Source organism: Trichosurus vulpecula, chromosome 2 (assembly GCF_011100635.1).
Source record: "Trichosurus vulpecula isolate mTriVul1 chromosome 2, mTriVul1.pri, whole genome shotgun sequence".
Classification (NCBI taxonomy): Eukaryota; Metazoa; Chordata; class Mammalia; order Diprotodontia; family Phalangeridae; genus Trichosurus; species Trichosurus vulpecula.
In genome coordinates this window covers 388,475,760-388,498,170 of record NC_050574.1, presented here as the reverse complement: position 1 = coordinate 388,498,170, position 22,411 = coordinate 388,475,760, and the positions used below count along the sequence as shown (strand labels likewise).

Sequence of the window (22,411 nt, the reverse complement as noted above, 5' to 3'; positions counted from 1 at the left end):
TTTTTAGTGCCTCTTCTACCAAGCTGTTAATTCTCTTTTCATTATTTTCTTGCATCACTCTCATTTCTTTTCCAAATTTTTCCTCTATCACTCTTATCTCTTTCTTTAACTCTCAGAGTAACTTCTTGGCTTCGGTCCAATTACCATTTTTCGTTGAGGCTTTGGTTATAGATGTTTTCACACTGTTCTCTTGAGTTTATGTCTTGTTGTCCTTGCCACTGTAGTAGCTTTTTGTGGTCAAGTTCCTTTTTTCTTATTTATGCATTTTTGAATTTCTAGTTCTTGACTTTGAACTTTATGTTAAAGTTAGGCTGTGCTTACCCTGGGGGGGGGGGGGGGGAGGCACTGTCCTAAGCTTAAGATTTTTTTTGTGTTGCTGTTTTCAGAGCTAGTTCTGGGGGTCTGCAAGTTTTCAGTGCTTCCAAGGTATTGTGATCCAGGAAGGCATGATCAGGGCTCTCCTGGCTGGTGTTCTGGTCCTGGGCCCCTGGGCCTCTGCAGCAAAGGGCCCTTGTTCCCCTGTAATCACAAGTGCTAACATTCCTCTCTGCCTTGGAACTGTGACCAGGGCCCTTGCTCCCTTGTGACCAACCACAAGTGCTCCTCTCTCTGCCTGGGAACACTAACCCATATTGTATATGGGTAATAGAGTTGCCAATTAGTACCAGGTAACTCAGTGCCAGAAAACAGTCCACTGTAATTCTTTGCTGACCAGTTGTCTAGTCCTCTTACTATCTCTGGGCTGAGAGCTCCTGACGTTGCTGCAGCTACAAAAGGGCTGCCTCCAATGCCCATCGCTGGTGTTGCTGCCACCAAGTGCAGCCCTGATTTCAGCAGCACAAACCTCTCCTGTTGACCCCCTAAGTTATGTTAGTACTGGAAAAGTATCTCACTCTGACCTATTGTTGGCTCTGCTACTCCAAAATTTGATTTGAGCTGTTTTTTTAAAGCTGTTGGGAGAGTTCAGCTGAGTTGTTGCCTCTAAACCACCACCTTCATAAAACTAGCTTTTGAAACACTGAACTAAGGTATTCCAAAGTCTCAAGAGTTCCAGTTGGCAGCACAGACTCAATGAAAAAAAAAAATACTTCAAATTAAATAAATAAATAATTGTATTTCCAGCTTCTTGGGCTTGCTTGTTTATTCCATGACACAAAAACACGTTACCCAAACAATAGTCCTGTTCATGAATTTAAAAATAAAAATTACAGGACCATAGATTTAAGAGCCATCTGGTCCAACCCTCTCATTTTACAGATGAAGAAACTGACAGCTAGAGATTAACTGATTTGCTAAAAGTCTAACAAATGGAGAGTGGTAGGGATGCAATTTGAATCAAGGTCTTTGGACTCCAATGCCAGAACACTTTCTACTGTAACACACAACCTCTAAAATTTCTGAGTTTTACCATTTTAGAAAACAGAGCTTACTTCCTATCTGGGCTTTCCCTTCTATATGATCATTACTACAGCTTTCATCAAAGCTATAATTCAAACTCCCTTCAAAAATAGGTTAATAGCATTATAAAAAGGAGCTTTTTCAAAAAGAATAATATGGGCTCTATGAGATGGTGTGACCTCAGCTTCCCACTTATTACTTTTGAGAATTCACATCTTACCACGCAGGTCCAACCTAATCATTAGAAAGGGGACCCATGCTAAGATTTATTTCTTGCCTTGTAGAGCACTGTAACAACTAGGAGACAATGGACAGCCTCTCTAGCAACCCTGAGACCTAGCTTGTCCAAGGAAAAGAAAATAAAAGTACATTCAATAATAATTTTACAAATCAACATTACTCTAAGAAAGCTAGTAAGATCTACATACAGAGAAAGAACTATGAAGTATGAATGCAGATTGAGGCACACTTTATGCTCGCTTTTTTTCCCCTTTTTTTCTCTCTTTTGTTTTTGTTTTTGGGGTTTTTTTTGGTTCTGTTTCTTCTTTCTCATGATTCATTCCATTGGTCATAATTCTTCTCCACAACTTGACTAGTGTGTAAATTAATTCAATGCAAAGTTGTACGTGGAAGATATATGGGATTCCATGCTGTCTTGGGGAGGGAGGGGGAGAGAGAAGGAAGAAAATCTGGAACTCAAAATTATGTAGAACCGAGTATTGTAAACTAAAATTAAAAAAATGAATAAAAATTTAAAAAAAAATAGTTAACAAAAAAAAGCTAATAAGGAGATGTCAAGAACTGCCACATGCTCTTATGTGGTAATGTTATGATCAAAACTAATCACTGAGGAAGTAAATACTACATAGTAAAAATTAGAGTCTTAGTCTTCCTACAGTTTTCCCTCTTCTTAATGGGAAAACTTTATACCCACTTGCAAATATCTGGACATGACCAAAGGAACAAACCACTATCAGCACTGTGGTCATCATCACACACTTGTAAAAACCTTTAGAATTTTAAAACACTTTTGTATCTCTTATCTTATTTGATCATCACAACACTAAAGTGAAGTAAGTGGTACATGAACATTACTCCTATTTTACCTCAAAGGTCTAATCATAATTATTCTTTTCAAAAAATTCTCAGGTTTCCTACAACCTGATGGCTAACATTCAAATTCCTCTGTCCAGTAGCCAAGACTTTTCATCAACTTGATGCCATCCTCACCTTTCTAACCTTCTGTCTTTCATGCATTATAATCTCTAGTCCAGGGGTTCTTAACTAAGAGTCCATGAACTTTTTAGTTTGTTAATTTTTAATAAATATTTTAATACAAGGTGTCCCAAAAGTCTTAGTGTCATTTTAAGTTTTGGGCTTTTTTTTAAGTTGCTTAAAACTTCACTAGGACTTTTGAGACATCCTGCATAGTTTTTCTTTTTTAATTCAATGTTTTAGATTTTGTACATTTAAAAACATAATTCTGGGAATGTGTCCAGAGTCTTCACTAGACTGAAAAATGTGCCCATGACATAAAAAAGGTGAAGAACCCCTGGACTAAATGACTCTAAGGTTCCTTCCAGCTCTCCCATTCCGTGTCACTATGACAACAACAAAAAATGAGGATAGATGATAAATGAAAATCATAGTTTTCCTGTTGTCAACACTCACAAAAATATTTTATCTGAGGAGAAAGGTTAAGAAGCCATCATAGAATGGCTGACAATCAACTGTTCTCTGGCTCAAACAAGCATTAAATGAGGAGAAACATTTAAACAGCAAATAAGAAATTCAGGAAAATTACAAGGAAGAACTTTTAGAAACAAATGGCTACTAGACATTGGAAAGCATTCTTGGCAAGGCCATAAAATCTCCTCTGAGGGTCTTTTTAAAAGATGGCACAGTTTCTCATTCATTTGTCTAATGTAGCTTTAAATGAGGGGTTGACACATGGGGAAGATAAATGACCTCTCAAATTCCCTCTAATCTTATGAGAAGCTATTTGTCACTGGTCTAATCCATTTCTTACAAGAGCAAAGCAAGCAAGCAAACTTGTCTTACCTTGCTGCATCTTCTTCTAGAAGGAGCTTTACAAACTGTCTAGGAACATGTAAGGAGAGGACACTTTCAGCCATCTGCTCCAAGATCCTTAGGTGATTCCCCTCAGTCGTAGGGAAACGGTACATTCTACAGATGGCACCACCAAACACTGAAAAGCAAAGGGAACACAGCTCTTAAGTTAAAAAGTTGAAGGGCAGTCACTCTAATTTTCCTTTCTTCTATTTCAGCCAGATTCAGCACTGGTTCCTGGACAAACCTCTAGCTACACACACACACACACACACACACACACACACACACACACACACACGAGCAGACACAAACACACACACAATCACACACACACACACACACACACACACACACACACACACACACACAAAATCACCCAAGTGCATGACAATGTTTCTAAAGGAAAAAATGACAAAAGGACTGATTCCAAACACACTTTTCCACATGCTATATCCAATCTTATCACTGAAAAGCACAGTGACTACTTGTCTAAACTAACTCATGTAGTTGTGGGGACAAAAGGGGGAGAAGAAGCAATGTTGTTGCTAACTACCAAAAGTACAACATAAAGGCATGAAATCAAAGAGAAGCAAATAACCCGCAACATGTCTCCTGCTCAATGTATGACTAATGCAACGAACATCTGGCAAAAGCAGTTACGTTTACAAAGGAGACAAATGAAATCAACTCAGACTACCGTAATAACCATAAGTGAATACTTATTTTCTCTCTAGTTCTATGTTCTTATGCTCAGGCTTCTAAGCAAGGTCTCTATATTGATTCAGAGTTCTACTTACCTGATTTAAGTAATGAATCTTTGCGCAAGGAAGCATATTTGGATCGGATTCCTAATGACTCTGTCAAGCTTTCATCCACCGGCAGAACAGTCTAAAAGATACATGTAGGAAACACCAAAGAGGCTGTGAAATCCAGCAGCAACTCATTGCCACCTAACGAATGAGATTGTGGTCTAGAAACCCTGCATAAATACTGAGCATCTCTCTCGAAATCAACGCTCAATCTGTACAATACATTTACTGAGTCACAAGGTAAATTAATTCATCATTTAGAGTATGATTTGTTTTGTAAACATCACTTTACATACAACTTTTCTAAAGTCTACAATCTCTCAAGCTCTCGGTTTCCTCATCTTTAATATAAGGGGGCTGGAGACTAGATGATGGGTGAAACATGGGAATATAATATCTTTACATAGGTAAGAGAATCTAATGTCAGATAAAACTCAATACTTTTTCTGAATAAAAACGGGATTTCACCTTACAATCCAATATTACTATATGAACTATTCGTTGACACTGATTGAAATTAAGTAGCCACAATATAATTAAGTGTTCCTTATTAGAGCTTTCCATTTCAAATCACGACCTAACACGTTATATATATAGCATTTGGAACATAAACGTGACGAGCACAGAATTAGAGAATCAACTCAGAGCAAGTACTGTATGTTAACAATCTCTGGATAAGATTCTTTATAATAGTCAAGGGCTGAAGCAATCTTGGGATTAAGAGATGAATTTAATTTCTCTTTCCATTCAATTCCTGTTCTGGTACTTATTAGCTGTGTGACACTGGTCACATTACTATACCTCTGAAGACCTCAGTTTTTTCATCCATAAAGTAAGAGTTTAGACTAAATGACTTCTTTTCCAAGTCTAATCTATGATTCTATGATCTCTGAGATCTATGACCATCTATGGAAACCACAGAAAATTGTCTGGAAAAACTCATTTGCTACCTTCTCATATTTTGATCCAGGATTTCCCATACACATACATAGACCATGCTCATAAACATTTTGTTGAGATGAGAAAATAAGTGGGTCAGTAGTTATTGATGTCTTCTTGCATGCCTTCCTTTGGTAAAAGCATTATTTGTGATACTATCCCTTCCACTGGAGTCTTCTTGTCTTTGAGGTATTGTGAAAAATTGATTCCCAAGTGCCTTTAAAATGGTATCATCTCCAGTAAATATTTCTTCAGTTCATGTTTTCTCAGACCCAGAAACTTCTGAGTTTTGACTTTTGAAGTGCCATTGTGACTTCTTCACAGAGTACATCAGGGACTGAGATGAAAGGATTCAAAAAGTGTTGGTCTCATTGCCAGAGTCAATGGGAATGGATTACAGAAACACTGGTGAATCTGTTCTGTTCTTTCTTTGTTGTCTCCTTGCTATAAATGGTTTCAAAAAGGTTTGGCTCAGATAGATCTCATGCCAACCTCTCTGCAGGCTTATTTTATCAACTGCTTTCCAAGCAAAAACTTCTTATAATATTCTACCAACCACCTAAGGGCCTCTATTTAATTTTTGCAGACTTGCAATATTTAGCACAGCGCCTGGCAGACTGCCGGCCCTCAATAAATATTCATGGATTTAATTCCAAGAGATGCAGGCACCTGTAACTACTTATCTCAATTTGTATAGGAACTCTCTGTGCCACACATGCATCGCTGGTAGTGGCTCATCCTTTAGTACAAACTTAACTTGAAATCTTCAGTGTCTAAGAAGCAAGGTCAAAGTCAATGAAATAGAAGCCCTCAAATAGCATGACATAAATACTAACTTGTAGGTCCAATTGCTGTAATCTGAGAACTGTCCTAGGTCTCCAGGGAAAATATAGGTCATTTAGGGGTTGAAAATGCAGAGGTTCCCAATAACATAAAGCTGGCAATCAATGACAATTACTCTGACGAAGATTCAGATGACAAACACTATTTGCGCTATGCTTTTCTTCCAATTCCTACTTTGGTAGCTCAAAAAAGGTACATACTTACCCTTCCATTAACTGTATCAGGTGACCTTGTTACAGGGGGCCGCTGGTCTGATTTCTCTTCCATTTGCCATCCTATTACAGTAATGTTACCTACGCGATCATTTTCAGCAGACCTGTGACAAACAATGTGATAAAATAAGAATTTGCTTCCTGTTTTGTTATGTATGTCATGCCAGGCAAGTATGCTACACATGAGAAGCTCAAATTCACTGATGACCAGTTAAAAGTCACAGATTCACATCCATGGACCCTGGAGTATTTCCAAGAATATTAGGGAATGATCAAAGCTTAGGTCTGGTAGGACCAGAATAATTGCTTTAGTCTACAGGTGCTGTGAGGGGCCTCTCCGCTCCGGTATTAGCCTTCAGGACTAAGAGTCCTCTGGGAAATGAGTCTTAGCTTCCTTCTTATTTCCTCTTTCTTATCTCTTCAACATTCCTTTCCTCCCCAAACCCCAACTCTAATTAGCTCTAGGAAACAAGTGAGACAGAATCTGGTCAAAACTAATACCCTTTTAAGAATTCCCCTGGACAGTAAACTAGAATGAACTCAGGAAGAATTCTGAGGGGATGACTTGACTTCCTGTGTCCACCCTATTCTTCACCCAAATACTCAAAGAAGCCCTAAGGACAGGAATTACTTGGAAGCCACCTCATGGTGTGAGCTTAGAGGCCGAGAGGACCACTGCCTCACAGAGCAATCTGTTGAGATGACACACCTCCTATCGGAAAGATTTAAAAGCAGAAGGAAGTTTGGTGCATTAATGACGCCCCACCTTTTCTACTGCAGATTCAATCAGCTATTAGAACAAAAGCAAAATTCGGCATTCCATGCCAGGTACCAAGGATGAAAACACTATATTTCTCTCTGCTGCCAAGTTCCATCATGACTCCATTAGAATTTGACCTTATAAAACAGTAATCATGGGTCTGGTTCTACTTGTGAAGAGATAGGAAATGGGAAACTTCTGAGCAATGCGTTAATGCTTTTAAGTTACAAGGCTCATTCTCAAGTAATGCCTTTTCTAAGGGTATGACATGGTAATTACCTCAATGGCCCCAAGAAAGTGAATTTATTTCCACTTAGCTCCACCAACAGAATGCTTCTGAGTTAGGCCTTTGTGAGGTAGACAATTGGCCTTTAATGTATCTATGGTGTTTTGTTTCCATAGATGATCTAAATGTGCTCATGTCCTACCCTAACCAGAAACTAACTCTAACCATTAGAAGCAATTTTGAGACCACTAGAGGAAAAGGAAAGAGAATTTTATTTCTTCTTTCAAAGAGAGCAAAGCTAAATACCAACCTTAGTGTTAAATGCAACCTATGGTATTTCTCCTGGAGCAGATCTTTGACTATGAACGTTCCAGAACCCAGTAAATACATCTGAGTAGGGGAGAAAGAGTGACAAGGTTAGTGTACAAGTTTTTCTTATATTCTAATTACAAGACATGCAGAAGAATTTGTCCTAAAAGTAAGTCTGGTAAGGATCCTATTACTGGGTATACACCCCAAGAAGGTCAAAGACAGAAAGATCTACTATACACCAAAGTACTTTTTATGGTATCAAAAAACTGGGGAAAAGTGGGTGCCCAATGAAGAAGGGATGGTTGGATAAATTGTGTTGTATGAATGTAATGGAATATTACTGAATAATAAGAAATGACAACTCCGAATATCTCGCAGAAATGGAGATTTATATGAACTGTTTCAGAGTGAAATAACCAGAAGACTTTAAATAATGACCACAACAATATAAAAGAAAAGAACACGAAGGGGAAGTTGGGCTCTAAATAAGACAAATAAGTGGGTACAGTAGGAAGAATTTCGACTCGGAGGCTCTGGGCTCAAACCTTAGCTCTGCCAATACTGTTTATGTTACTTAATTTAAAACCTTTTGAAGTCTTAATTTCTTCATCTGTAAAGTAAGGAGGCTGGAATACATGATGTGTAAGGTTTCTACTAGTTCTGAATCTATGATCTGTCATAATCAGAGCAGACATTAAAATACAATGCACTCCTTTTGACAGAGAAGTAGATGACTATGAAGACCATGATGTTCCATACATTTTCAGACAAAGTCACTATGTCAGTTCTTCTTGCTCATTTTTCTTTGTTATGAGGTAGGGCGTAAGGCTGGCAGGGATAGAGGAGGCATATCAAGAAATGATTGTAATAAATAGTTTTATTGATGTCCTTTGTTTTTTACATGACTCCAACAAGACTCATGTAAAACGTACCATGAGTTCTCTTATTGAGGAGCACAGTGGGGAGATGAGGAAAGAAACTGCAATGATACCTTTGAAATGCTCTGCTTTGTTTTCTAAGGCTACATACTGGATAACCTGAACTGAAACCAAATACTAGTTTCTCAATAAAGTCATCATGTGACTGAAAAGGAAAGTGACTCTACAAAGTCTAAAAAAGATTACTTAACTGTTCCCTGAGATCTATCTTTGACATCATAAACAGATAGTTTGATTTGCGTCATCTGATTGATAAGGGAGTCTTGAAAGAAGGCGATACTGCTTAGAAATATAGGATTGTTAGTTCCCTGGAACAAAAAAGAAAACGTTATTGCATAAAAGAATAATAGATACATTTTTTAAAAAAAAATACAGAATGAAATTCTTAGGTTGAGAAAAAGAAATGTTCTTAGTAGTTGTGATTATAACAAACTAACATTTGTATGCAAAGAGATACTTCTGGTGACCCTTAAACATTCAAATTCCACAAATTGTTACTACTGTACAAGATATTTCTAACATTATAATCAAGGTCATGAAGAGTTTTCTTACAATTACAAAACTTTTCAACCCAACAAGGTTATTTTTGGTAAGGTTATAAAGATGTTGAATGTCCATGTTTTCAATCTTACAAATTTAAATATCTGTTCATTGTCATGTAACTAAAACCAACTCATAGCTTTAAGGTCTTTTACAATAAAAACAGGCCAGACAAGGAAGGAAATGGACTGTTAAGAATGTTTACTATTCCTAGAAAAGTATGGTGAGTTTAGCTAACTCTGGGTCTTAACTTTTCTGCACCTGTTTTTGGAATATTATTAGAATTTATATCACCTTCTTCTTTAAAATTTGGAAAAGAAAAAAAAATCCCTACAATCTTCTTCTTTTCTGGAAATTCAGTTTATTTGGAATTTAACTTGGGAAACATTTAATGATAAAATTTCAGAAATAGTCAACAATCCACGTTTGCTTTGGAAATATGCTTCCAAAAGACTGAAGGGCAATGAGTTATCTGGCTAAGGTCCAAGTCTGTTGAAAATAGAGGAAAGAAATGAATGTTACTTTGGAAATGGCTGCTAGGAGACATCACTAACGCCAACACCTCTGCAAAGAGCTACCTACACTGCTCTGGGCATCCAATATTAGACAGAGCAGAAAAAAAGAACTCTTAACTTTCAAGACCCAGCTATTCCTAACCTCTGCCGCACAGCATACCTTTCATGTGTCCACTTATCACCACGGGTATCATAAAATTTTCATCACCTTGTTCCTCAAAATAAATTAATTCACTTTGACTTAAATGTGTACCGTGTTATCACTTAATAAGAAACTGCGGAATTTAAAAAACAAATATCCCAAAATGAGAAGGTGCTACAAAAAGGTGTTGGTTATCCTGCTATAACTAGACTAATGAGTTTTGAGTGATGACCAGAGAAGCAAAACAACTCTTCAGACATGATCATCAACCAGAAGGGATAAGGTTGATTTACTCTCCCAACTCAAAAAAGCTAACTGAACTTGTAGGAGCACTGTTTAAAGCAATAAGCCAGTCAGCAGTAGTAAAACACATTTCAAAAACAAGCACCATGCAAATAAACGACTATAGTCAGAAATGGCCAAAGTAAAAGTAAAAATAATCACTGTTCAAAGAAACATTCAGAACTAAGGATGCTCAATTTTTAAAAAATATACCTCACAGAGCAGCAGAAATACTGCAGCTAGGGAATTTCTGGATTTTTCTCCTATAGGAGGACATGCAGTTATACTCACCTCTATAATCTCTGTCTGTGCATGCTTTGTCCAGAATGCCTGAGGAGGTGTTGTTACGCTCACTGCTACAAAACTATTTGGTTTTCGATCTAGCGATGGAGTATGTAGTTCGCTGCAAGCTTTGATAATGAAAATTTAAAAAATAATTAAGCTTTCAGAATCATGTTCTGGTTAGTTCTCTGTTCTTAAAAAAAGAAATACCAGACCAGGAAATGTTTCACAAGAAACCCCAGCATATGAATGACACAAAGAATGATAATTCAGCTATATATTTCATCTATATTACTGCTACCCTTCACATACAATCAAGAGGAAATAACCTTGCAGTCACACCAGGGGCAGTGACAAACTTAAGCCAACTCATCTATATTTGATCTCTTCATTCCGCTCGAGGGGAACAGCTGGATGAGGTTAAAGGAATAAGCATTGAATCAAACAACTGGACCATCTGGAGATGGGCCCCTAACCCTGGCCTCATTAGTATAGTGTCCTAACAACACTAATCTCACACAAACATGCAGAGTCTAAAGAATAGCTATAATGCCACTGAAACTGACTACAATTTGTCTCATTTCTATAGTGATTTAACAGCTTACAAAGTGAGTTCTTCACAACATCCCTGAGAGGTACCAAGATTGTCATCCATGTTGTATATATCATGGGAATTAGGGTTGGAAGATACAGTCTAGTCCAAAACTCTCATTTTAGAAATGAGGAAACTGAGGGATGGAGAAATTAAGTTACTTGCCCAAGGTTAGAAGAGTAGTGAGCACAAGTCAGAAATCAAATTAAGGTTTTCTAAGACATGTGTTCTTTCCATTATACCAAAAAGAAACTGAGGCTCAGAAGAATTAAATGACTTCCCCATAGTCATACAGTTGTAATATATACGCATCTACTTGTCCACTGACCGGCACTCGAGAAAACTTAAGGACAAGGATGTATCCAATTATGACACTGGTCTCTAGAATTTGCTGATATGACATTTCAGATATCACAGCTAAAGTTGGGACTAGGTGGCGCAGAGGTTAGAGTGGTGGGCCTGTAGTCAGGAAGATAAATCTTCCTGAGTTCAAATCTGGCTTCAGACACTTACTAGCTGTGTGACCCTGGTCAAGTCACTTACCCCTGCTTGCCTCATCTGTAAAATGGGCTGGTGAAGGAAATGGCAAACCACTCTAGTATCTGCCAAGAAAACCCCAAACAGAGTCATGAAGAGATGGACTCAACTGAAATGACTAAACAACAAAAAGCTGGGACTTGAGGGTAAAATACCATCCTCTTCTTATCGTTCTAATCTTCTTACATTTTACTCCTCCCTCCACATATTGCACAGTTCACAGACACTTGGCTTCCTTGCTATCACTTGTCAAGACACTGACTTTGTGTATTTTCTCTGGCCATTCCCTAGACATAGAATTCTCTCCCTCCTTACCTCCACCTCCCAGATTCCCTGGCTTCCTTTAAGTCACAGCTAAAATCCAACTTTTTGCAAGAAGCCTTTAATAGTACCCTTTAATGCTAATGTCTTCCCTTGGAGATTATTTTTAATTAATCCTATGTGTATATCTTATTTACATATTGCTGTTTGCATGCTGTCTTCTCAGGAAGGAAGGAAAGAAAGGAAGAAAGAAAGAAAGAGAAAGAAAGAAAGAGAAAGAAAGGAAGAAAGAAAGGCAGGCTTTACTATAGCTGTGGGAGTGAAAGTCTGCCATTTATTACAACAACAACATGCCAAAAAAAAATCAGGAGAAGTCCAGCTCCTAGACGAAAAAAGCCTTAGAAGGCAGCGTTCTACTCTAGTTAAGACAAAGTAGGTCAAGTAACTTTTCTACCAAATTTAAGAAAATCAGTTAACAAATGCTGAAAGTGCTTTGATCAACAAGATGTCTACAATTGGTATCATCATCAAAGAAAAGTGTTGCACTCTTAGAATATCAGCCTAGCTTCAATATTCCGTATATTATATGAAAAACAATGAGTTTTAAATAATATTTTAATGTGTCATCAACTTAAGCAACATAATAGCTTTCTAACTCCCTCAAATGTGATTGGGGGAGAATCAAGCACCAATACATAAAAACCTTATCTTAATTTCTTCTTAAACAGACAACCTCCAAACAAATTACAAATAATAAGCAACTATAATTCTAATTAGAGGACAGCTACTATTGCCTACAGGATAAAGGTCAAATAGTGGAAAAGTTGCAGGATTTGGTGTCAGAAGACCTGGGCTCAAATCCCTAAACTGCCCCTTATTAACTGTGAGACCTTGGAAAAGTCATTTAACCTATCCTAGCCTCAATTCCTTAAGTGTAAAATGAGAGGGTTGGACTAGATTGCCTCTGAGCAATCTTCTAAGCTCTAAATCTGTGATCCTATGATCCTTAGTCTGGTATTTTTTTTTGACTCCTCAGAATATATTTTTTTAATTTAAATTTATTTATTTGACATATTTAGTTTTCAGCATTGATTTTTACAATAGTTTGAATTACAAATTTTCTCCCCATTTCTACCCTCCCCCCCCACTCCAAGATGGCGTATATTCTGGTTGCCCTGTTCCCCAGTCAGCCCTCCCCTCTACCACCCCCCTCCCCTCTCATCTCCTTTTCCCTTCCTTTCTTGTAGGGCAAGATAAATTTCTACGCCCCATTGCCTGTGTATCTTATTTTTTAATTGCATGCAAAAACTTTTTTTTGTTTGTTTTTGAACATCTGATTTTAAAACTTTGAGTTCCAAATTCTCTCCCCTCTTCCCTTCCCACCCACCCTCCCTAAGAAGTCGAGCAATTCAACCTAGGCCACATGTGTATCATTATGTATAACCCTTCCATAATACTCATGTTGTGAAAGACTAACTACATTTTGCTCCTTCCCAACCCATCCCGCTTTATTGAATTTTCTCCCTTGACCCTGTCCCCTTTCCAAAGTGTTTGTTTTTGATTACCTTCACCCCCATCTGCCCTCCCCTCCATCATCCCCCCACTTTTATTTTTTTTTCTTCCTCCCTCTTCTTTCCTGTGGGGTAAGATACACAACTGAGTATGTATGGTATTCCCTCCTCAGGCCAAATCTGATGAGCACAAGGTTCACTCATTCCCCCCTCACCTGCCCTCTCCCCTCCTCCCACAGAACTGCTTCCTCTTGCCACCTTTATGTGAGATAATCCACCCCATTCTATCTCTCCCTATCTCCCTCTCTCAGTATGATGCTCTCTCATCCCTTAATTTCATTTTATTTCTTTTAGATATCTTCCCTTCATCTTCAACTCACCCTGTGTCACACATATATATACACATAGATATATACATACATACACATTCACATATATATATATATATATATATATATATGCATATTCCCTTCAGCTATCCTAATACTGAGGTCTCATGAATCATCCATGTCCTCTTTCCACGGAGGAATGTAAACAAAACAGTTCAACTTTAGTAAGTCCCTTGCAATTTCTGTTTCTTGATTACCTTTTCATGCTTCTCTTGATTCTTATGTTTGAAAGTCAAATTTTCTATTCAGTTCTGGTCTTTTCACTGAGAAAGCTTGAAAGTCCTCTATTTTATTGAAAATCCATATTTTGCCTTGGAGCATGATACTCAGTTTTGCTGGGTAGGTGATTCGAGGTTTTAATCCTAGCTCCATTGACCTCCGGAATATCGCATTCCAAGCCCTTCGATCTCTTAATGTAGAAGCTGCCAGATCTTGGGTTATTCTGATTGGGTTTCCATAATACTCAAATTGTTTCTTTCTGGCTGCTTGCAGTATTTTCTCCTTGATCTGGGAGCTCTGGAATCTGGCGACAATATTCCTAGGAGATTTCTTTTTTGGATCTATTTGAGGAGGCGATTGATGGATTCTTTCAATTTCTATTTTGCCCCGTGGCTCTAGAATATCAGGGCAGTTCTCCTTCATAATTTCTTGAAAGATGATATCTAGGCTCTTTTTTTGATCATGGCTTTCAGGTAGTCCAATTATTTTTAAATTATCTCTCCTGGATCTATTTTCCAGGTCAGTGGTTTTTCCAAGGAGATATTTCACATTGTCTTCCATTTTTTCATTCCTTTGGTTCTGTTTTATAATATCCTGGTTTCTCATAAAGTCACTAGCTTCCACTTGCTCCAATCTAATTTTTAAAGTAGTATTTTCTTCAGTGGTCTTTTGGACCTCCTTTTCCATTTGGCTAATTCTGCCTTTCAAGGCATTCTTCTCCTCATTGGCTTTTTGGAGCTCTTTTGCCATTTGAGTTAATCTGTTTTTTAAGGTGTTGTTTTCTTCAGTGTATTTTTCAGTATTTTTTTGGGTCTCCTTTAGCAAGTCATTGACTTGTTTTTCATGGTTTTCTCGCATCCTTCTCATTTCTCTTCCCAATTTTTCCTCTACTTCTCTAACTTGCTTTTCCAAATCCTTTTTGAGCTCTTCCATGGCCTGGGACCAGTTCATGTTTTCTTGGAGGTTTCTGTTGTAGGCTCTTTGACTTTAGTAATTTCTTCTGTCTGTATGTTTTGGTCTTCTTTGTCAGCAAAGAAAGAATGCAGAGTCTGAGACTGAATCTCGGTGCGTTTTCGCTGCCTGGCCATAATCCCAGCCAACTAACTTGACCTTTGAGTTTTTCAGTGGGGTATGACTGCTTGTAGACTACAGAGTTCTATGTTCCACGTTTGGGGGGGAGGTGCCAGCTCTGCCGCACCAGCACTGCTCCTTCCCCAAGAACCCCCAACCCAAACTGGGCTCAGATCTTCGGCAGGCTGTGCACCCCTGCTCTGATCCCCCACTTAATTCCTCCCACCAGGTGGGCCTGGAGCCGGAAGCAGCAGCAGCTGTAGCTGCCCCACCTCCACTGCCCCCGGGGCTGGAAGCCGAACTGCGAACTCCTTCCACTCCTGCAGCTTTTCCCACTAACCTTCTCAGCAGTCTTTGGTGTTGTGGGTTGACAAGTCTCGTAACTGCCAGAGCTCACTGAATCAGGGTGCTAGGGCCCCCTCCGCCCGGCTTCTGGTCTGGATGGCCCAAGTCGCTCAGGCTGGGCTCTGCTCCACTCCGTTCCCAGCTCCCAGCTCCGTGTGGGATAGACCTCACCCAGAGACCATCCAGGCTGTCCTGGGCTGGAGCCCTGCTTCCCTCTGCTGTTCTGTGGGTTCTGCCGTTCTAGAATTGGCTCAGAGCCATTTTTATAGGTTTTTGGAGGGGCTCGGCAGGGAGCTCAGGCTGGTCCCTGCTTTCCAGCCGCCATCTTGGCTCCGCCCCTCCTTAGTCTGGTATTTAATACTCTCCAACCTGATTCCTTATTGACCTATCTCCCCAAATTCACCCCCATAGCAGCCACTTAATAAAAGTTCGTTGGACTAAATCGCATCTTCCACTTCTCCCCTACATGAGTTTTTCAAACTAGTCAAACTGTTGTACATGTCTTTCCATGCATATCCCTCCCTCCTTCCAGGGGGCGTTTGTAGATGTGGTTTCCTTCTCTTGGAATGTCCTCCTGTATCCACGCTATCAATCTAAATCTTATCTATCCTTCACAGCCCGGCTCTAGTGCTACCTCCCTTCAGGAAGTCCTCCCGGAGCAGTTGGAAGCACTCATCCCTCTGTTTTTTCTGACATCTCTTCTACTGTTGGATTATTATTTGTTACTTGTATCTGTCTGACTTGTATCTCTCCAACTAAACAGTCAGTCAGCACCTTACTGTGTGTTAGGCAATGTGCTAGGCACACAGTCAATTCTTTGAGGCATGGATTCAGAAATTCTTGGAAATGTTCTCCTATTTTCTCAATTAAAAGTTCTTATCTTGTACAAGGATTTTATAATCCTGTCTTGTGGATTCAGCTTAAAGTACTCTGCATCAAGCCTATTAAGTCCTTTCTTCTGAAGTTCTGGAACTGGCAAATATTCAGCCATACTGCTGGTCATATGATCACAGTCTCCCTTGTTCTCAAGGCATTTATGTTATACTAGGGGGATAAAATATGCTCACAGAAAATTATCTATAGGATACAAAATAAATATAATGATTTGGGGTGGGGGAGCACTAACAACCGGAGAATCAGGAAAAGGATTTATGCTAGAGGTGGTATTTGAATTCAACCTTGAAGGGACTTTTCTGTATGTCCTATGAATCCTAGCACAGGGCACAGAGGGAGCCATTTCATAACTACAGGTATACCTTGTTTTACTACACTTGGCTTTATTGAGCTTTGCAGATGTTGTGTTTTTCACAAATTAAAGGCTTGTGACAACCCTGTGTTGGAGCAATCTATTGGTGCCATTTTCCCAAAAGCAAGTGCTTACATCATGTCTCTGTGTCACATTTTGGTAATTCTCGCAATATTTCAAATTTTTTCATTATCATTATATCTGTTACAGTGATCTGTGATCTCTGATGTTGCTATTGTAATTGCTTTGGGGTGCTGTGAACCATGCCCATATAAGATGGTGTTGTGTGTGTTCTGACTGCTTCACAACTGTCCCATTCCCTGTCTTGCTCCGTCTCCTCTCTGGGACACAATAATATTGAAATTAAGGTAATTAATAACCCTACAATGGCCTCTAAGCATTCAAGTGAAAGTAAGTGTCAATCAATGTGGCAAACTTCATTGTTGTCTTATTTTAAGAAATTGTCACAGCCACCCCAAACTTCAGCAACAACAACCCTGATCAGTCGGCGGCCATCAACATCGGGGCAAGATATTCCACCAGCAACAAGAATATGATTTGCTGAAGGCTTAGATGATGATTAGCAGTTTTGATTTAGCAATAAAGTACTTTTTAATCAGGGTATGTATATTGTTGGGTTTTTTGAGACACAATACTACTGTACAACTAACAAACGACAATATAGTATAAACATAATTTTTATATATACTGGGAAACCAAAAAATACAATTGACTCACTTTATTGGTGTTATCTAAAACCAAACCTGCAATATCTCCAGTCTATGTTTAATAAAAATAAACTGAATGTAGCCCATCACCTAAAAACAAAGCAACAGCTTGTTGGCAGAAAGGCTGTATCTCTATTCTGACCTCTCCATGTCTATACCCAATGGAAAGAAAATGTCATCAAAATCTTAGTCACAGAAACTCTGCCCAGATAAGAACACAAAGATCAAAGTTGTTTTTGACCACAGGTCTCATCTGGAAAGTTCATGTATTATATACCTCCTATCCCTGGCCTGATGGAAAGAAAAGCTTCCTTTCTCTAAACTGCTATGTCATAAAACCGGTCCAGAGAAATTTTCTGAGAAAGGGCTAAGCTGTATGCTCAACTGTCTTCTCAATTCCAAGGGCTCACATGTGAAAAGAACGAAAAGGTTACGGACAGGAAGCCAGCATTTCAGCACCTCAGCCGATGGCATCATGGTACATATCAGCTACCATACAGTTTCAATGGGGTGGTACTTTTGGAAGGCTGTGCTAAGAGTATCGACAAGCCAGTCAATTCCAGAAGGTCCTGGAACAAATATACTCTGCACACCTGCTTATAGACTAAAGGCAAGACGGGTAATCAATGAAGTAAACATGGGGAAATCCACAATGTAAATGATAATCTCTCTGACAGACTAGGCTGAATGAAGCATGGATTCAGAAGGTGTAACATTAGAAGTACCATAGCACCCAACATGAAGTGGTTATTTTGTTGTGGTTCAGTCATTTTTAGTCATGTCCAATTTTTCATGACCCCTTGGAATTTTCTTGACAAAGATACTGGAGTGGTTTGCTATTTCCTTCTCCAGTTCATTTTACAGATGGGTAAACTGAGGCAAACAGGGTTAAGTGACTTGCCCAGGACCACACAGCTAGTAAGTGTCTGAGGCCACATTTGAACTCAGGAAGATGAATCTTCCTGATTTTAGGCATGTCACTATCCACTGAGCCATCAGTGCTAGTTGATGGTTATGAGCCAGCCACTAGCTGCTTCCATCTAACATAAAACAGCATCATTAATTGGAAATGATAGGCAAGCCTACTAGGGTGTTTGTGCTTTTTAAAAAAAAATTAACAATTCAATTCAGAAATAACAAGTCCTGCAAGCCACCGCCAGTTGTTGTTTGTTGTTTAGTCGTTTTTCAGTCATGTCCGACTCTTCGTGACCCATTTGGAGTTTTCTTGACAAAGATACTGGAGTGGTTTGCCATTTCCTTCTCCAGCTCATTTTACAAATAAGGAAACCGAGGCAAACAGGGTCAAATCACTTGCCCAGGGTCACACAGCTAGTGAGTATCTGAGGCCGGATTTGATGCAGCTAAGCTAGAAGATGGGTGATGATAAACCTAAGACCACAAAACCCTGAACCTGACAAAGATAAAATGTAGCATCACTAGAAACTTTAATACAGAGACGACAGCCACAGAATCTATCTAAATAAATCAGCAGAGATAAAGTCAACAAAACCGCACCTATCTACTTAAGCCTTTATAAAAACCGTAGGAAAGCAGCTAAAAAGCTAAGATGCTGATTAGGAATAAGGGTGAATCATGATAATGTGGAAGACCTCTGTGGGTCTCAGTTTCCTTCTCTGTAAAATGAGAGGACTGGATTAGCTCTCTAATCTCTTTTTTTAACAAGTATTAAGTATCTACTTTGTGCCAGGCACTGTGTTAAACACTTTATAAATATGACTACTGCTATACGGCAACTATGTGGAGCAGTAGGTAGACAGCTGTACCTGCAGTCTGAAAGACCTGAGTTCAAATGTGGCCTCAGACGCTTAGTAGCTGCATGACCCTGGGGAAGTCACTGAACCTCTGCCTGTCTCAGTTTCCAGGGTTATTGTGAGAACCAAATGACATTATACCTGCAAAGCATCTAATTGCGCCTGGCACATGGTTACTGCTATATAAATGTTAGGTATTATGATAACAGGTGTATCATTACCCCCGTTTTACAAATTAGGAAACTGAGGGAGACAGAGGTCAGTTACGTAATTTGCCCACAGTTAGACAGCTAATAAGTGTCTGAGGCCAAATCTGAATCCAGGTCTTCCTGACTCCAGGGCCAGCCCTCTATCCACTCATTACCGAGCTATCTCACAGCTCTGTGAATTTCTGTGACTCACATATGAGAAGAGAGAGTACTTCTGATAGGGAAAAGCACTTATTAGTCTTATAATGAACTAGGTACCTCCTTTAGAAAGCAAGAGGCAAAATTTTTAGTTTCTCACTGGGGTTACATTTAGGAGGTAGCCACTGCAGTGGTTAATGATATTATTATTATAGTAATTATATTATTACTGCTCTATTTCTTATATTTATACATTCTAGCTCAGGAACTTTTAACCTGTGACCTTGGGCAAAAGTCACTTAATCTTCTGAGCCAGACAGGAGCCATAGCATATTAGATATGATGCTGGATTTGAAATCAGGAAGTCTTCCTTTGAAATTCTTCCTTTAACACCCCCTGTGTGATTATGGGAAGGTCATTTAACTTCTCTAAGCCTTAGGCAACTTTCTAAGTCATGAGTTTACACACTGATGAAACTGTATTCTTTGACATATATTTATACAGTTATTTATACTTCTCAAAGCACTTTATTATCTTATTTAATCCTCACAGTAACCCCATGAGCTAGGTTATCATCACTCCCTGTTACAGATGAAGAAGTTCATGCGGTTGAAGGCCACACCACTCAGCCAGAACAGTCTAGAACCTAGGTCTTGATTCTTAGTGCAGGGTCTTTCCACTACACCCTGTGTCCTGAATGTGGTCAATGTTCCTGACCTCTGTGACCACCACCCAGGGAGATCAGAGGAAAGAGCACTAAAAGGCATAGTCTAAGAGAGGGAAATCTTCAGATTACCAGAAGCAGCAACATCCATACTCCTCAGCTATCATTACTGCTCAGCTAGATCACAACAGAAGGTTGTATTTTGGGTAAGAGCATGGGCTGAATGGGGTGGAGGTGTGGAGTGTTGTTCCTGCTACAAGATCACCCATCTGTCTCCTTCCCCTGTCACTGCAATAGTCTAGCTGGGTAAGAGAGAGAAGTTAGATGACAGGATGGAAGGCACTTGGCTCCAAGGCATACAAAGCCCCAGGCATAGTCCTAATTTCTATCAGTACTGTGACAAAAAATTCACACCTGCCTCAGCCTTATTTTCTACAGCAATATTTCAGCCACAGCAACAAATCCTCAGAGAATTTTGAGGTGATGGGGATACTAAATTTGTGCTAACCACACATTCTAAATATAACACTTTAAAAATGATACCAACCCAAGCTGAATTCTAATATGGGCTCGTCTGGATCCTGGATGTTTCCTAGACAGGAAAAGAAATGGTTGAACATAATCAATCTGCAAGAAAACAGGCACACTAATTCACTGCTGGTAGAGTTATAATGTGGGGTCGTAGTTTTAGAAAACAATTTGGAATTATGCCAAGGGAAGTTCCAAAGCCATTCATACCCTCTAGCCCAGCAATCTCACTCCTGGACTTATGCTCCAAAACAGCTAATTATAAGAAAGTTTCAATGACAGCACTATTACTATTTGTAATTCCCAAAAGGTAGAAACAAACCACACGTTCAATCATTTGAGAACGGCTGAACAAATGGTAGTAAGGAAATTTAGTAGAATATTACTGGGCTAGAAAGAACAACAAATATAAATAATTTAAGGAAATATGGTAAGACTTGCATGAGGTGACAAAGAGTAAATAAAGTGGTACCAAAAGAAAAATACACGTACTGACTTACAACTACATAAATGAAGACAACTTTAAATGGCAATAAAATTAATAGTATTGGGAAAATATTGGTATTGACTTCTAATGTACATATCCCTACTTTCAACCAAGTAGAAAACTACTCGAGTTAACATAGTAATAGACTTAATCATTCTTTTAAGCTATTTTACCTCTTTTCAGGGAGTGTACAATTGTGAATATGGTGGAGTTTTACATTTGTTGAAACAAAATGTATCAATAAATTACATTTAAAAGATTTCTTAAAAATAACTGGGGTTGGAGAAAGATGGGCATATTAATACATTGTTGGTATAGCTGTAAATTGGTTGAACTACGTTGGAAGGCAATTTAGAATTCTGTGAAAAGTGACTATGGGTATGGATCACTGAATATGATCTCAAAGTGTGTGTGTGTGCCCTTTCTCTCTGCAATGGATAATTTAACATAACGTTAGACTGACAGCACCATAGGTGACTAGTTTAGTCCTAGGGATGACCCAAAGGGGTGCATTCCAGGAACCAGTCACCATTTTCTTTCTCTTCCAATTTAACTTGGTGTTTGTGTCTGCCTCAAGGTTAGCTCATCTCAATAGAACAGGGGAAAACGTGGGGCTTACCTGCCAGAGACAGTCCCAGCATGTCAGAGGTAACATCGATCGTTGAGGCCCGCTGCACTGAACGGGACTTGAAGCCATGACGTGGGCTGTGTTCTCTTGCTGTCATGGTGTCATGGGCAATTGGTGTGCTTCTCCCTGCTGGGTCTGACCACGACTATTTCCAGGAATGTCCTGTCACTGAGCCCTATTCACCTGGCATGGCAGCAGCCCTGAGTAAGAAAGAATAAATAATATAAATCTGAAGACTGAGGTCAGACTAACAGCAAGATACCATCCTACACACAGCTGCCAAAGCAATTTTCTATAAAGGCAACTCTGAACATATGATTCCCCTATTCAATCAACTCCAGTGGTTTCCAATTGCCTTTAGGAACAAATATAAATTCTTCTGTTTAGCTTTTAAAGCCTTATACAACATGGTGCCAACCTGTCTTTCTAGCCTCACTGGATATTACCTCCCACATTATGCAATATAACCAAATTAGCCTTCTCTCTGATCCTCAAACACAAATTATCTAAGGTTTGTGTCTCTGTACATGCCTGGAATATACACCTTCCTTAGCGCCACCTTGGAGAATCCCCTTCTTCCTTTAAAGAGTCAGCCCAGGTGTCATCTTCTGCATGAAGCCTTTCCTGATTCCCCCAAATGTTAGTGTCTAACTTCCTAAACTAACTGCTATTTAACTACTTTGTATATAAGCTGACTGTGAGTGGAGATGATCTCATTCTGTGTACTGGTAATCTCAGTACCTAGTACGGCACCTGGCACATAAACAGGTCGCCTATTAAAGATTTGTTGATTGATTTACTGACCTCCAGTACAT

At 39.1% G+C, this 22,411-nt stretch overlaps 1 protein-coding gene across 8 annotated transcripts in view; it reads right to left on the bottom strand.

Moving 5' to 3' along the window:
* Nucleotides 1-22,411, bottom strand: part of INPP4A (inositol polyphosphate-4-phosphatase type I A) — a 137,627-nt gene that overhangs the window by 64,220 nt on the left and 50,996 nt on the right. For all 8 annotated transcript variants that reach the window (XM_036747687.1, XM_036747682.1, XM_036747683.1 and 5 more), the window contains exons 3-10: nt 21,588-21,796; nt 20,501-20,545; nt 10,281-10,399; nt 8,702-8,818; nt 7,571-7,650; nt 6,267-6,378; nt 4,269-4,359; nt 3,460-3,607 (exon numbers count right to left, since the gene is read on the bottom strand). In XM_036747687.1, the coding sequence (XP_036603582.1) occupies nt 3,460-3,607; nt 4,269-4,359; nt 6,267-6,378; nt 7,571-7,650; nt 8,702-8,818; nt 10,281-10,399; nt 20,501-20,545; nt 21,588-21,693 (818 nt within the window). In that variant the 5' untranslated portion in view covers nt 21,694-21,796. The remainder of the gene's footprint in view (nt 1-3,459; nt 3,608-4,268; nt 4,360-6,266; nt 6,379-7,570; nt 7,651-8,701; nt 8,819-10,280; nt 10,400-20,500; nt 20,546-21,587; nt 21,797-22,411) is intronic.